The sequence below is a fragment of the Anomaloglossus baeobatrachus genome, chromosome 1 (genome assembly GCF_048569485.1).
Source record: "Anomaloglossus baeobatrachus isolate aAnoBae1 chromosome 1, aAnoBae1.hap1, whole genome shotgun sequence".
Classification (NCBI taxonomy): Eukaryota; Metazoa; Chordata; class Amphibia; order Anura; family Aromobatidae; genus Anomaloglossus; species Anomaloglossus baeobatrachus.
The window spans coordinates 300,454,926-300,469,105 of record NC_134353.1 but is presented as its reverse complement, the minus strand read 5'-3'; the positions used below and the strand labels follow the sequence as shown (position 1 = coordinate 300,469,105).

At 44.7% G+C, this 14,180-nt stretch overlaps 1 protein-coding gene across 1 annotated transcript in view; it reads left to right on the top strand.

The window, feature by feature from the left end:
* The window catches only part of PDLIM5 (PDZ and LIM domain 5), a 256,555-nt gene that overhangs the window by 199,179 nt on the left and 43,196 nt on the right, over positions 1-14,180 (top strand). The window contains exon 8 of the mRNA XM_075351036.1: positions 8,319-8,455. Coding sequence (XP_075207151.1) covers positions 8,319-8,455 — 137 coding nt within the window. The remainder of the gene's footprint in view (positions 1-8,318; positions 8,456-14,180) is intronic.

Here is a 14,180-nt window from a genome sequence, read left to right as displayed (position 1 = left end):
ACTGTATCTTGCTGCATGTTGTGCAATATGGTAGGTGACATGTTTGCTCAAGCATCTGTGATGCATCGTCATAGGTCCTGCAATGTTGGTGTAGGGGTCGCAATGGGGTCAGGTCAGGTGAGCATGGAGGCCACTCCACAAAGCCACCATACCCAATGACTTGTAGGAAGGTCACCATGAGGTATCGCTTTTCTCACATAGGATAGTAACAGCTTGGATACCAAATGCAGGTTGTATGTTGAACTTTCTTGTGATCTTGCTTGACATTATCATGTTGGCGTTTATTGGATCTCAATAGCTCAGGCTAAGTCCAGGTTATTATTATACAATTTGTATTTTCTGTTATGAGAATTTAAATGTATGGACGTTTTGGTCAACGTACCTGCTAATCATTGTTTTTCCATTGTCTGTGATGACTTTGATATAACTTGGCCCACTAAATTTGTCTTATACAATTTTTCATGATGGATGGAAATTGGTTTTAAAATGGTTTTATTTTTTGTCTAAATAAACATGTTTGATATTTGATACATTTGTGAGTTGAGTGCTTTTCTTAGCCCAAGCTTTGTCCTTCTTCCCACCTTCCTGGTATGTATGATGCCCATTTTGGGCCCATACTGGTATATGTCTCGAATCCTAGCATGTATGTTGATCATCTGGGGCTAGTCATGGTATACATGTCCCTAATTGTGGTATTGTACAGAGGGGAAAAAGGTAATCCTCTCACCAGATCCAGACAGCCGTGGTAAGAGGTGTGCGAAGGATGAAAAAAAAAATTCTATACTGGTTCTTGGAAGATCCTATCAAGCCACTGCACAAAATTCTTCTTCAGGATGAAAAATTATTAAACATCGTTAATTTTATTGAAACTAACAAAATTATTAAAATGTGAACAGGCCTAGAAGTTTCAAGCGTGAACCTCTTAGTCATAGGCTATAACTAAGCACGGTTCACACTCAAACCATGATACTCCCACCACCATGCTTGACTGTAGACAAGACACACTTGCCTTTGTATCCCTTACCTGGTTGCTGCCACACCCGCTTGACAGCATCTGAACCAATAAGTTTATCTTGTTCTTATCAGAAGACAGGACATGGTTCCAGTAATCCATGTCCTTAAGCTGGTGTCACACACAGCGACAACGACGTCGCTGCTACGTCACCATTTTCTGTGACGTTGCAGCGACGTCCCGTCACTGTCGCTGTGTGTGACATCCAGCAACGACCTGGCCCCTGCTGTGAGGTCGCCGGTCGTTGCTGAATGTCCAGCTTCATTTTTTGGTCGTCACTCTCCCGCTGTGACACACACATCACTGTGTGTGACAGCGAGAGAGCGACGAAATGAAGCGAGCAGGGAACAGGAGCCGGCGTCTGGCAGCTGCGGTAAGCTGTAACCAGTGTAAACATCGGGTAACCAAGGGAAGACCTTTCCCTGGTTACCCCATATTTACCTTCGTTACCAGCCTCCACTCTTGCTGCCAGTGCCGGCTTCTGCTCTGTGCACATGTGGCTGCAGTACACATCGGGTAATTAACCCGATGTATACTGTAGCAAGGAGAGCAAGGAGCCAGCGCTAAGCAGTGCGCGCGGCTCCCTGCTCTCTGCACTGTGACATGTAGCTGCAGCACACATCGGGTTAATTAACCCGATGTGTACTGTACCTAGGAGAGCAAGGAGCCAGCGCTAAGCGCGGCTCCCTGCTCTCTGCACTGTGACATGTAGCTGCAGCACACATCGGGTTAATTAACCCGATGTGTACTGTACCTAGGAGAGCAAGGAGCCAGCGCTAAGCGCGGCTCCCTGCTCTCTGCACATGTAGCACAGCGACGTTATGATCGCTGCTTCTGCTGTGTTTGACAGCTAAGCAGCGATCATAACAGCGACTTACAAGGTCGCTGTTACGTCACCGAAAATGGTGACGTAACAGCAACGTCGCTGTCGCTTGGTGTGAACCCAGCTTTAGTCTGCTTGTCTTCATCAAACTGTTTGCGGGCTTTCCTGTCCCTCATCTTTAGTAGAGGCTTCATTCTGGGACAACAGCCATGTAGACTAATTTGATGCAGTGTGTGGCATATGTGTTGAGCACTCGCAGGACAGGCTGACCCCCTCCCCACCCCTTTTAATCTCTGCAGCAATGCTAGCAGCCCTCATATGTCTATTTTGAAAAGGCAAACTGTGGGTATGACGCTGAGCATATGCATTCAACTTCTTTGGATGACTATGGTGAGGGCTGTTCTGAGTGAAACCTGTCTTCTTAAACTGCTGTATGGTCTGGGCCATTGTTCTGCAGCCTTGTTTCAGGGTGGTGGCAATCTTCTTATAGCCTAGGCCTTTGTATATAGAATAATATAAATTTTTTTCAGATCCTCAGATAATTCTTTGCCATGAGGTGCCATGCTGAACTTCCAGTAAGGCTGGTTTCACACTACGTCTTTTTAACATCCGTTGAAAACGTTATTTTAGCGGAAGTACGGATCCAGTGCAAATGCGTTTTCATTTCAATGCATTTGCAATGGACTCGCGTTAACATCCGTTCACCTGCGTTTGCCTGCGTTATAGTGCGGATCCGGTGACTTGCAGTTTTTTAACATGTTTCAAAAACGCTACTTGTAGCGTTTTTGAGCTGCGTCAAAATACTGCAAGTCACCGGATCCTGACTAAACAGCACGCGAACGCAGGTGAACGCTGGCGTGCTGATAGACAGGATCCTGCTTTTGTACTGAGCATGCCCAGAAAGTACGGAGCATGCCCAGAACCAGTCTCGCGTGATCTGTCTATCTCTCTACTCCCTCCCTCACCCTCTCTCTCTCTATCTATGTCTTTCCCCCTTCCTCTCCTCCCTCTCTCTCCCACCTGAGAGCTGCGGACACTCGTAACCAAGGTAAATATCGGGTAACCACTTCTCTTAGTTACCCGATGTTTACGTTGGTTACGCGTGCAGGCAGCCCTGCTCCTAGCAGCTGCAGACACTCGTAACCAAGATAAATATCGGGTATCCAAGGCCGATGTTTACCTTGGTTACCAGCGTCTGCAGCTGTCAGAAGCCTCCTCCCAGTCTAGTTCCCCTCACTCCCGATCACATGACTCCAATGCCCGCCCCTAAACATCCAGTGCAGGATCCTGCAAAATAACAGATGCGTTTGCATACGTTATTTGCTGTAAAAGCAGGATCCGGACTTCCACTAAAAAAACGTTATGGACGGATGTTAAAAAGACGTAGTGTGAAACCAGCCTAAGGAGTATGAATGAGTGTGTAAACGATAACCTCAAATTGAACACACATGCTCCTCATTCACACCTGAGACCCTGTAACATTAAGTCACATGATATTGGGGAGGGAAAATTGCTAATGGGGCACAATTTGTCCATTTTGACTTTCGGGGTGTGTTCACTTTTATTGCTAGTGGCTTAGACATGGCTGTGTGATATTTAGAGGACACATCGGTTTTACACTATTATACAAGCTGTGCACTGAACTACTTTACATTGTATTCGTGTCATATCTTCAGTGTTGTCCCACTCACGTTTATGATATACTATAGATATCGAAACAAAACTAAACTATGTCAACAGAATGAAGCTTACTACGTAGTTAGGGTAACAGAACCAAGCTCACTTCCTAAATATGTAAGAAGTACCAAGCTGCTACATATATACTGAAATGGAACCTTTATACTAGAGCAACCTATTCCTTCTACTAAGCTTCATAGGTTAAGAAAATGGATGATGCTCAATGATCCATTTTCTTTAAAAGGTCTTTACAAAATAAAGATCCGTCTGTAGCAGCAAGTGCAATTTTTCTCAATGATATGCTGGGAAAGTAGTGTGCAGGTCTGATGCACATAAGCTTATCGGTAAGGCAAGCTCGGCGGTGTGGCTGTCATCTTGTCACTTTGGACATGCCAACCTCTCTCTCTCCTGCTTTCCTTAAAAAAAAAAATTGAAAGATGCAGAAGAGAAAGCATTTCACATGTGATTGGCTATACGCAAATTGTTTATAGAGCAATCGTGTGAAGAGCACAGAGCGTGTAAAAAAACAGCTGAATCCTATAGGCCACCATATACATTTAATTAGCCAGCCAACACCCCTGATATCGATGACTTCAACCAACTGTTTAATGTATATGGAGCCCCCCTAGGGAAATAATAGTTTTAGCATTCCCAATTTTATACTGACAATCCTTTTGGTCCCTAAAAGTCACAGCCAGAGATGTCCGACAGTGACTCGTATAGAGAACACACTTTATGTATGCTACTAGATACAGCGACTGTCAGACAGGGATTAGAAATATGCACTCAGAACTGCTCGTGGTTTTTGGGTGGTTTTTGGGTGCATATTGCACCTGACAGGTTCACTTTAAATGGATTGACTGGGGCATTTAGAGGATTTGAAAACCACTCCGAAATCTGGAACCTTAACAGTGCCCCAAAGTTCTGATAATGCAATCCGTTTGGCAGATTCCATTGTTTCCCATAGACTTATATGAGCGGCAGATTGTGACTGATGCCCTTGCGTTGCATCTGCCACCCGACTGATCAGTCGTGGAACGACTGCCGTCCGGTGGCAGGAACGCAGCATGTAACGTTTTTTAAGCAGCGGAATCCTTTTGATTTCACTGCACATGCTCTCTCTCAGTGGCCGGCAGCCGGCTTCTGTGAGCGATCAGCTGAAGTACCGGCGGCCGGCTAATGAGTGATCAGCTGATCGTTCACAATAGCCGGCCGCCGGGAGATCATCTGATCGCTCTCAAAAGCCATCGGCCGGGAGATCAGCTGATCGCCCTCAAACGCTGGCGGCCGGCTATTGTGAACGATCAGCTGATCGTTCTCACTCTCTATCGTTTTACAACGGAATCCACTTTCTCATGACAATGAATTCAAATTCTTGTCATCCGTTGTACAACACATCAGTCACAAGCGTCAAGCAACGCATGTAACTGATGCAAAACAACGGAAATGTGGACCTAGCCTTATATTGATGGAAAAGTGAAAAAAGTTATAGGTCTTGGAGCATGATGAAGAAAAAACAAAAGCTCAAAAACTAAGTGTCCTTGTTAAGGGTTTATTCAACTTGCCTGATTCTAAAACAAGAAATAGAATTCCAGAACACAAATGCAAAAAAGCTCAAACAGTCGAATGATTTACACACACACACACTGTATATACTTCTATACCTATGCACATATGCATACTACAATATGCTATTACATATACACACATCTTGCATTACACATGCATATTTTTCCTACTAATGATGTAATTATATTCACAAAAATTAGGGTGCATTTACACAGACCTAGATACATATAGATATAGGCACACGTATATGTACATATACATAGCTTGGGCGGCACAGTGGCTCAGTGGTTAGCACTGCAGTCTTGCAGCACTGGGGTCCTGGGTTCAAATCCCACCAAGGACACCATCTGCAAGGAGTTTGTATGTTCTCCCTGTGTTTGCGAGTGTTTCCTCCGGGTACTCCGGTTTCCTCCCACACGCCAAAAACATACTGATAGGGAATTTAGATTGTGAGCCCCAACGGGGACAGTGTTGCCAATGTATGGAAAGCACTGTGGAATTAATAGCGCTATATAAGTGAATAAATATTATATTACCGTATTTTTTGCTTTATAAGACACTTTTTTTCCCCCCAAAATTGTGGGGAAAATAGGGGTGCGTTTTACAAAGTGAATGTACTTACTGGGTAACAATGCGGCGGTGGGGTGAGTCACAGGAGGCTGGTGCTGGTGCTGCCGCTGTCGCTGAAGCGATACTGACATTGCTGTGGGACAGGTTTCGGTGTTATGGTGGCGCGATGAGGGCGCCATGGACCCACCAGCAATCGGGAGCGGAGGCGGCCGCCATGGATCCCCCGGCAATCGGCTGCGGAGGCGGCCGCCTTTGATCTTCCGGCAAATGGCTGCAGCAGCGGTCACCATAGCCGAAATGTTTATCTGCGCCTGCGCTGCATCCAACGCGACTTCCGGAAAATGACTGCGGAGGTGACGCAGGCGCAGATGGAGATCTCAGAGAAGCGAGATCTCCATCTGCGCATGCGCCGCCTTCCGTAGCCATTTTCTTGAAGTCCATCGTGTCGGAGGCTGTGCAGGCGCAGATAGAGATCTGCGGGCTCCATTTTAGATCTCTGCAGCAGGCGAAGACTATCATAAGAAAGAGGAGAGAGAGAGAACAACGATTCTCCTCCTCCTCTCCAGGGCGGGATGCTGATTGGTGGAGACTGCTGCTGAGCTGCCTCCACCAATCAGTGATCTGAGCCTCAGCCACAAATGTTGTCAGTTGAACGAAGGGTCCTAATAGGTGAGGAAAAACACTGAAGGGGAACACAACCCCCATCATCAGCCTTCAGAATATACTGTATCAATCGGTGTATTCTGAAGGATGATGGGGGCTGTAGTCATATTTAGTGTTAACACTCCAGGGAGGGACTAATGTAGTGGCCAAAGTGTAAATGTGACTACAACCCCCTCTCATCTTTCAAAATACAGCCATGTATGGTATACAGTACATGGGTATATTCCTAAGGATGAGGGGGGTGGTAGTCCCAGATCCCCATAAAAGTGCATCATCCACAGGTCCCCCACAGCAGTGCATCATCCACAGGTCCCCCATAACAGACCCTCATCTACAGGTCCCTCATAATAGTGTGTCATCCACAGGTCCCCCATAACAGTGCATCATCCTCAGGTCCCCCATAACAGTGCGCTATCCACAGGTCCCCCATAGCAGTGCGTTATCCACAGGTCCCCCACAGCAGTGCATCATCCACAGATCCCCCATAACAGACCCTCCTGTTGAATCTAAATTGTTAAAATAATGTTGTTTTTTTTAATTTTATTAAAATGTTTTAGCACACTATTTGGCTCAATTTTTTTTTTTAATTTTCCTCCTCTAAAACCTAGGTGCGTCTTATAATCAGGTGCGTCTTATAAAGCGAAAAATACGGTATATTATTATTGGCTGCCTTTGTGTGCTCGGCCTCTGCTGAGGAATGGGGTGGCTAGTCAGCAGTGAAGAAAACCGGCATTTTTGGTGGGCGTCCTTGTGGCTTTCTCAATGGTAGCTTCACACGCTATGTGGGGGCTATGTCACAGTTAGGGTACGCTCACACGAGCGTGAAAATCGGACGAGTGCAATGCGAGAAATTCTCGCATTGCACTCTGACCAATGATAGGCAATGAGGTTGAGCTGTTGGTCAGCTTTTCTCGCATTCAGATTCTGGATGCGAGAAAAGCAGCAGCATGCTGCGTTTTGCTGCTACCGCCGTATCTCTCGCACCCATTCAAGTGAATGGATGCGAGAGATACATCGGACTGCCCTCGGATGTTATCCCAGCGCAGTGCGATATACGCACAGGCTGACAGTGGAGGAGATGGGGGGTTAACCCCTCCCTCTCCTCCGCAGTGCCCGCACACAGCTTCACAGCTGTGACCCGATCGCAAGATCGGGTTACAGTCGCATGACACTCGGCTCAGGCTCGCAGCAGAGCCTGACCCAGGGGGCATTAGCATTAGCTCTCGCATCGGATGCCATACGCTCGTGTGAGTCCAGCCTTAAGGATAAAATCTCAGAGTCCTGTCTCCCATCCCTGCCCACAAGCTTGACACTCCATTCCAGTGGGTGTAAGCAGTGCCAGGCACACTGCATGACGTGACTTTTGTAGATTTGCATAGCATACTGTTTGGGTGCGTCCATGGTACTCTGATATTGCTGGGCCATTACATTTAGCAGTACAATGCTGCATTGTAGCTACTAAAGCCACGGACAGGCCTAAACAGCCACTGGAAGATTGGCCCGCACTTCTTGGACATTGGTAGTGCTGAGCATCAGAGGTATTCGAGTTGTAGAAACTGGTGCTGAATTGTATTACTGGAGACTTGGCTGTAGTAGATCTGAGCAGTAATGCTGAAGTAGTGGCACTTGGATGTAGCAGAGTTGGGAACAGTGGAGTAGTAGTGGAAAACCAATATGAATGACAACTATTTCAATACTCAAGTAATGTTTGCAATAAATGAATATATTACTATAAGATTTTACTTTGTAGAAATGCTGAAATAATAATATTGTTTGCTTGTGTGTTTACCTGGTTGTGTTTCAGAACAGTGTTCATTTGGTACAATGAATTGAGAATGGCACAAGCTATTTTATGTTCATGACGAGTCAATATGTCCATTACTTTTCTCCCTAAAATATTATTTATTGAATAATTTCTGCTTCCAATGTATCTGTGAGATATTTAGTCGTAGCCAAATATTATCTATCACTATTGTAATTTTTATTTTCAATTTTTACCAACAGTGATTTGCTGGAGCCTACACCAATTACTGGGATTTCTGGAGCATCTTCAAAGATTATGCCTGCTTCCTACAACCCTACACCATCTGCGTACAAGCCTAGTAGCTCAACCGCAGCCAAGCCAGGGGCCTGGCAACCAGGTAGCTGAATGTGCTGAGGAATTACTAATCACAGCTGATTAAATGAATTGTGAAGAGGAAAAATATCCCAGTTGCATAGGATGATTACTTATATTTACATGTGAATATATGTGAGTAAATCAGACTGGTAGGAAGCAAATATTGTAACATAGATAATATAGCAAGTGATTTCTCCAAATTTAAAACCAAATACCACTTAATAATTACTGCAGTCCCAAAAATGTTTCAACACCCTCAATAGATATTCATGTAAAAGCACATATATGTAAATCAGGTGTTGTCTCAAGCAAGTAGTTCTCAATGTTGAATTCATTGCCTTGCACAAGAAAAAATGTAATGTCAGGTTCAGATGGTCATATTTCATGGTCCGTGTATGGACTACAATGCCTGGATCGACCATGGGTCTCCTAACCCAAACGAACATCCACTTAGGCCGTTCAAACCCTGCTGAAAGGATACAAAAAGCTAGTATAGGCATTGAATGTTCCTAGTCATACAGTTAGGCCTGTTTCAGACATCCGTGTTTAATCAGGTACAAGTCACACGCATGTTTATGGTCACAGGTGTGTCATATGTGTGTCATACGTGTGTCATATGTGTGGCACACGTGTGACTTCAGTGTTTGCATACATGTGACAGGTACCGGAGAAAACACAGGTCTGTGAAATAAAAAGATTTTCCATATTTACCTACTTTCTTCGGCTTTGCTGCCTCCCGCTCCTGACTGTCGCTCATTATATTAATTGATTATTCACCACACTCAGGACGTGGAAGCCGGAGCAGCGCTGGGGACAGCACCGCCGAGGACAGGTAAGTATTCTGCAAGCACAGTGACATCCAGGAGGTCATTGGAGTTCCCAATGAACTCTGATGACATCCTGATGACATCCGCGCTACAGCTTCACGGTTCATCAGATTTCATTGGGTACTGTGATGAGTCCTCGATGCTATCCCCACGATGCCTTCAGGTTCTCACCACACACACACACACACACACACACACACACACACACACACACACACACACACACACACACACACACACTCACCCAGCGATGCGGTCCCCAGCACTGAAGTCCCCGCAATTCTCCGGCTTCCAGCTCCACAGGGCACTGAATATTCAGTGAGCGGGGGTCAGGAGCTGGAGACATCAGAGCCAATGCCAGAGCATCACTGGATACAGGTAAATATAGAAAATATTTTTATGAAAAAGACTAGGGTTTTCTCCGGTATGTGTCACACTGATGTCACACGGATCACATCACTGTGCGATCCTTGTGACACCTGTGCTGTCTGCGCAAAAACGGACATGTGTGAGTGAGGGGCCACACAATCCGTGTGAAAACACGGACGTGTAAGTAACAGCATATAATATGGGTACGTGTGGCATTCGTGTTAAAAAAGGATGTCACACGTACCTGAAACCAGCCTTAGAAGCTCATGTTCTCAAGTTCAAAGGTAAAGGAAAACTTGGCTACACTACCTGGCCATGGGACAGTATCAATGCTGCCACTAAATAACTGAAGAGGCAAGGGTTAAAAAAACAAACAAACCCTTAGACCCATAACAGTGCTAGTGTCAGTGTGAAACGACTGTTGTCTCTTCACCTACCACATTCAGGATATTTTCCTTGCTGATTTGATTGCAGAAAACACCTGCAGCATGTCAATTCTTTGTGTTTTTGGCTGCATTTTCACCATTAAAAGCAATACAAAAAAAAAATCATTTAAAAAAAAAAAAAAGTAACAAAAGCGTGCAGCAAAACAGCACTTTTTTGCTGTTTTTTTAGTTTTTATATGCATTTTTAGTGCAGATTTTTCTAACTTATTAGTTTGAATGAAATCTGCTAAAATAATTGACATGCTGCAGATTTAAATCCGCACTAAATGTGCAAGGGGAAAATGAGCAACGTGTGTGAGAGACTTCAGCATTCTCATTTAGTTTGCTGACCTCAGAAAATTGTAACAAATTTACCGAGAAAAAAAGCGACATGTGCAACGTGTTCACAGGACCTAAATTTCTCAATGACTGGGCACCATGATGTTCACCTCTACTGATCAGAAAGCACAAAGAAAGTCTGCACTAATCTGCTCAGAGCTGTATAAATAAGCCAGAGAAGTTTGGCAATTCTGTTGTATGGAGTAATGAAACAAAACCAGAACTTTTTGCCACTATCGATTAGTGGTATGTCTGGAGGAAGTAGAATGAAGCATGTGCTAAAAGAGCACCCTGAATTACAGTGAAGCATGGTGGAGACTTTGGGTAGTGGTGAGGGGGCTGTATTTCTACCTTTGCAGTGTGCGGAGGGCAAGATGTATTCAATCAAGTATCAGGAAACCCTAGGAGAAAATGACATGTTTTCTGAAAAGAGGCTGAAGCTTTGACCTCATTGGAGCTTCCAAAATAGAAGGGTCTGTACCATTGGATTTCAGCATAGCAAAAGTGGTGCCAGTATTCAAAAGAGGGTACAGAATATTATAGTCTGGTAAATATAATTTCAACTGTGGGCAAAATTTTTGAGTAGGTTTTAAGAGATGCTATCCTAGAGTATCTCATGAAGAATAACCTTATGACCCAGTTCAATATGGGGATCTGTCCTGTTAAATTAATTTATCAGCGTATATGAGGAGGTAAGTTCCAGACAGGACCAGGGTAAAGCTATGGATGTCCTTAATCTGGACTTTTCAAACATTGGATATAGGAGACAGTGACTGCTGCATACATCACTAAGAGGTCTCTGCATCAGCTAAATACATCACATAGGAGACTGGAACTGGTGCATTCTTTATGGGAAGGGGCATGAAAGATGCAGAATGCACCAACGCCACACACAAAGAACATCCTGACTGCAATCATGTGCTGCAGCATTTAGTAGTTTACGTATCTCTCCTAATGCTGAATTCTTAAACACTGGTTAAAACGGTCAATGTTAAAAAATTTGGGCGTATGTGTGGAGGGCAAACGCAGCTTCGTGACCAGAGTCAGGCAGCTGCTGCCAAGGCTAATAAAATAATGGGTTGCTATAAAAGAGGCATAGATGCTCATGAGAAGAACACCGTTTTACCACAATACAAGTCACTAGTGTGACCACACGTAGAATACTGTGTACAATCTTCTGCTTCAGTGTATAAGAAGGACATAGCTGAACTAGAGCGGGTGAAGAGAAGAGCAACCAAGGTTATTAAAGGGAACCTGTCAGGTCCAATATGCACCCAGTATGGGGAGATAAGGTATGCACACTAGTGACTATGTAAGGGGAATACATGAAATAGCAGAAACTGCTGTGTGAATTGATCAATGCAATAGAGCCCCAACACTACGCCAAAGTATTTCTCTACGTTGGGGTCCCTAGCTTGTGTGTGTCCTCTCATGCAGTTAAAAAACTTGCATTGATCAATTCAGTAGCTAAATTTCTCTTGATTCATATATTCATGGCAGTAATGCAGATTCCATTTTTCACATTTTCACTCTTACATATAGCTATTGGATTTTTCAAGTCAGTATTCACACAGCAGTTTCTGCTATTTCATGTATTCCCCTTACATAGTCACTGGTGTGCATACCTTATCTCCCCATAGTGATGTTTTTTTAGGTTTTTGCACCCAGTTCGGACTTAGAATGGTGTTCCAAACGTTATTCCTTATTGTTAGTAGTTTTTCGTTTGTGAACCCTCCCCAACCACACCTAATGCCAATCCATATCATACGCATAAATAGCCTGGGTCTCCGCTTCCCATACACGGTAAGTTTTTTAACTGCATGAGAGGACACACACAAGCTAGGGACCCCAACGTAGAGAAATACTTTGGCGTAGTGTTGGGGCTCTATTGCATTGATCAATTCAGTAGCTAAATTTCTCTTTATTCATATGTTCATGGCAGTAATGCAGATTCCATTTTTCACATTTTCACTCTTACATATAGCTATTGGATTTTTCAAGTCAGTATTCACACAGCAGTTTCTGCTATTTCATGTATTCCCCTTACATAGTCACTGGTGTGCATACCTTATCTCCCCATAGTGATGTTTTTTTAGGTTTTTGCACCCAGTTCAGACTTTGGAACACAATTCTAACGTTATTCCTTATTGTCAATATGCACCCAGAACCACGAGCAATTCTGGGTACATATTGCTAATCCCTGCCTAACCATCCCTGTATACACTAAAGTAGATAAAAGGATCTTTAGAAAAAGTGTTTCTAAAGATCTTTTATCATATGCTAATGAGGCCAGGGACTAGTCCCCTGGGCCTTAGTTCCCCTTACTAGTCAGCTCCATTAGCATGCTAGTACGCCCCTGTGGGCATGCTAACAGGCTAATGAATGCGCAGCGTTGGAGGATGATCTCACTCACCTCTCCGCTGCCATCACGTCCGACGCTGGATTTCGGCTCAGTGCGCACGACCCCAGAGTTTCAGTTATGTGCACTACTTCGGTTTGAAGCCAGGAAGCGTACACCCGGCTTCATGGTGCGCATGACCCAAACTTAAGGGCGGCATTACACGAGATGATTTATCGTGCGATCGCATGAGCGATCGCACCCACCCCCGTCGTTTGTGCGTCACGGGCAATTTGTTGCCCGTTGCGCCCAAAGTCGTTTACACCCGTCACGCGTACTTACCTCCCGAACGACCACGCTGTGGGCGGCGAACATCCTCTTCCTGAAGGGGGGAGGGACGTTCGGCGTCACAGCGTCGTCACACAGCGGCCGCCCAATAGAAGCGGAGGAGCGGAGATGAGCGGGACATAACATCCTGCCCACCTCCTTCCTTCCGCATTGCCGGCAGGACGCAGGTAAGCTGCATTCGTCGTTCCCGGGGTGTCACATGGAGCGATCTGTGCTGCCTCGGGAACGACTAACAACCGGCGCGTAGAAGGAGGAACGACTTTATGAAAATGATTGACGTGTCAACAAGCAATAAGATGAGTAATTTTGCTCGTTCAGTCGTTCGTAGCTGTCACATGCTACGATATCTCTAACGATGCCGGATGTGCGTCACGGAATCCGTGACTCCGATGACATATCGCTTGATATATCGTAGCATGTGACGCCGCCCTAAGGGTCATGCACGCTGAACCAAAATCCAGCGTTGGGTGGCAATACGGTGGTTAGGTGAGTGAGATCATCCTGTGACTCTGCGCATTCATTAGCATGTTATCACACCCACAGGGGCGTACTAACATGCTAATGGAGCCGACTAGGCAAGGGAACTAACGCCCAGGAAGCTAGTCCACTCTCTCATTAGCATACTAAAAAAGATCTTTAGAAATACTTTTTCTAAAGATCTCTTTATGAATGCTACCAGATACAGGGTCAGTTAGGCAGGGATTAGCAATATGTACACAGAACTGCTCGTGGTTCTGGGTGCATATTGGACCTGACAGGTTCCCTTTAAGGGAATAGGTGGTCTGTGATAACAAGACAGGTTATCAAACTTGGGGTTATTCGGTTTAGTAAATTGAAGGCTTGGCCTTCATTACAAATATATGATGGAACAGTACAGAGCTCTCTTTACAATATGGCCTGCAACAAATGGAAAGAAGGTTTAATCATATTCAGATTCTTTACTGTAGAAGAAGTGAGAGTATGGAACTCTCTGCCACATAATGTTGTAATGGTTGATTTACTACAACAGTGGAATGAGGGCCTTGAAGCCTTTCTTGAAATTTAAAATATTATAGGTTATGGGAACTAGATTCTCTAATGGGATATTGATCCAGGGAACTA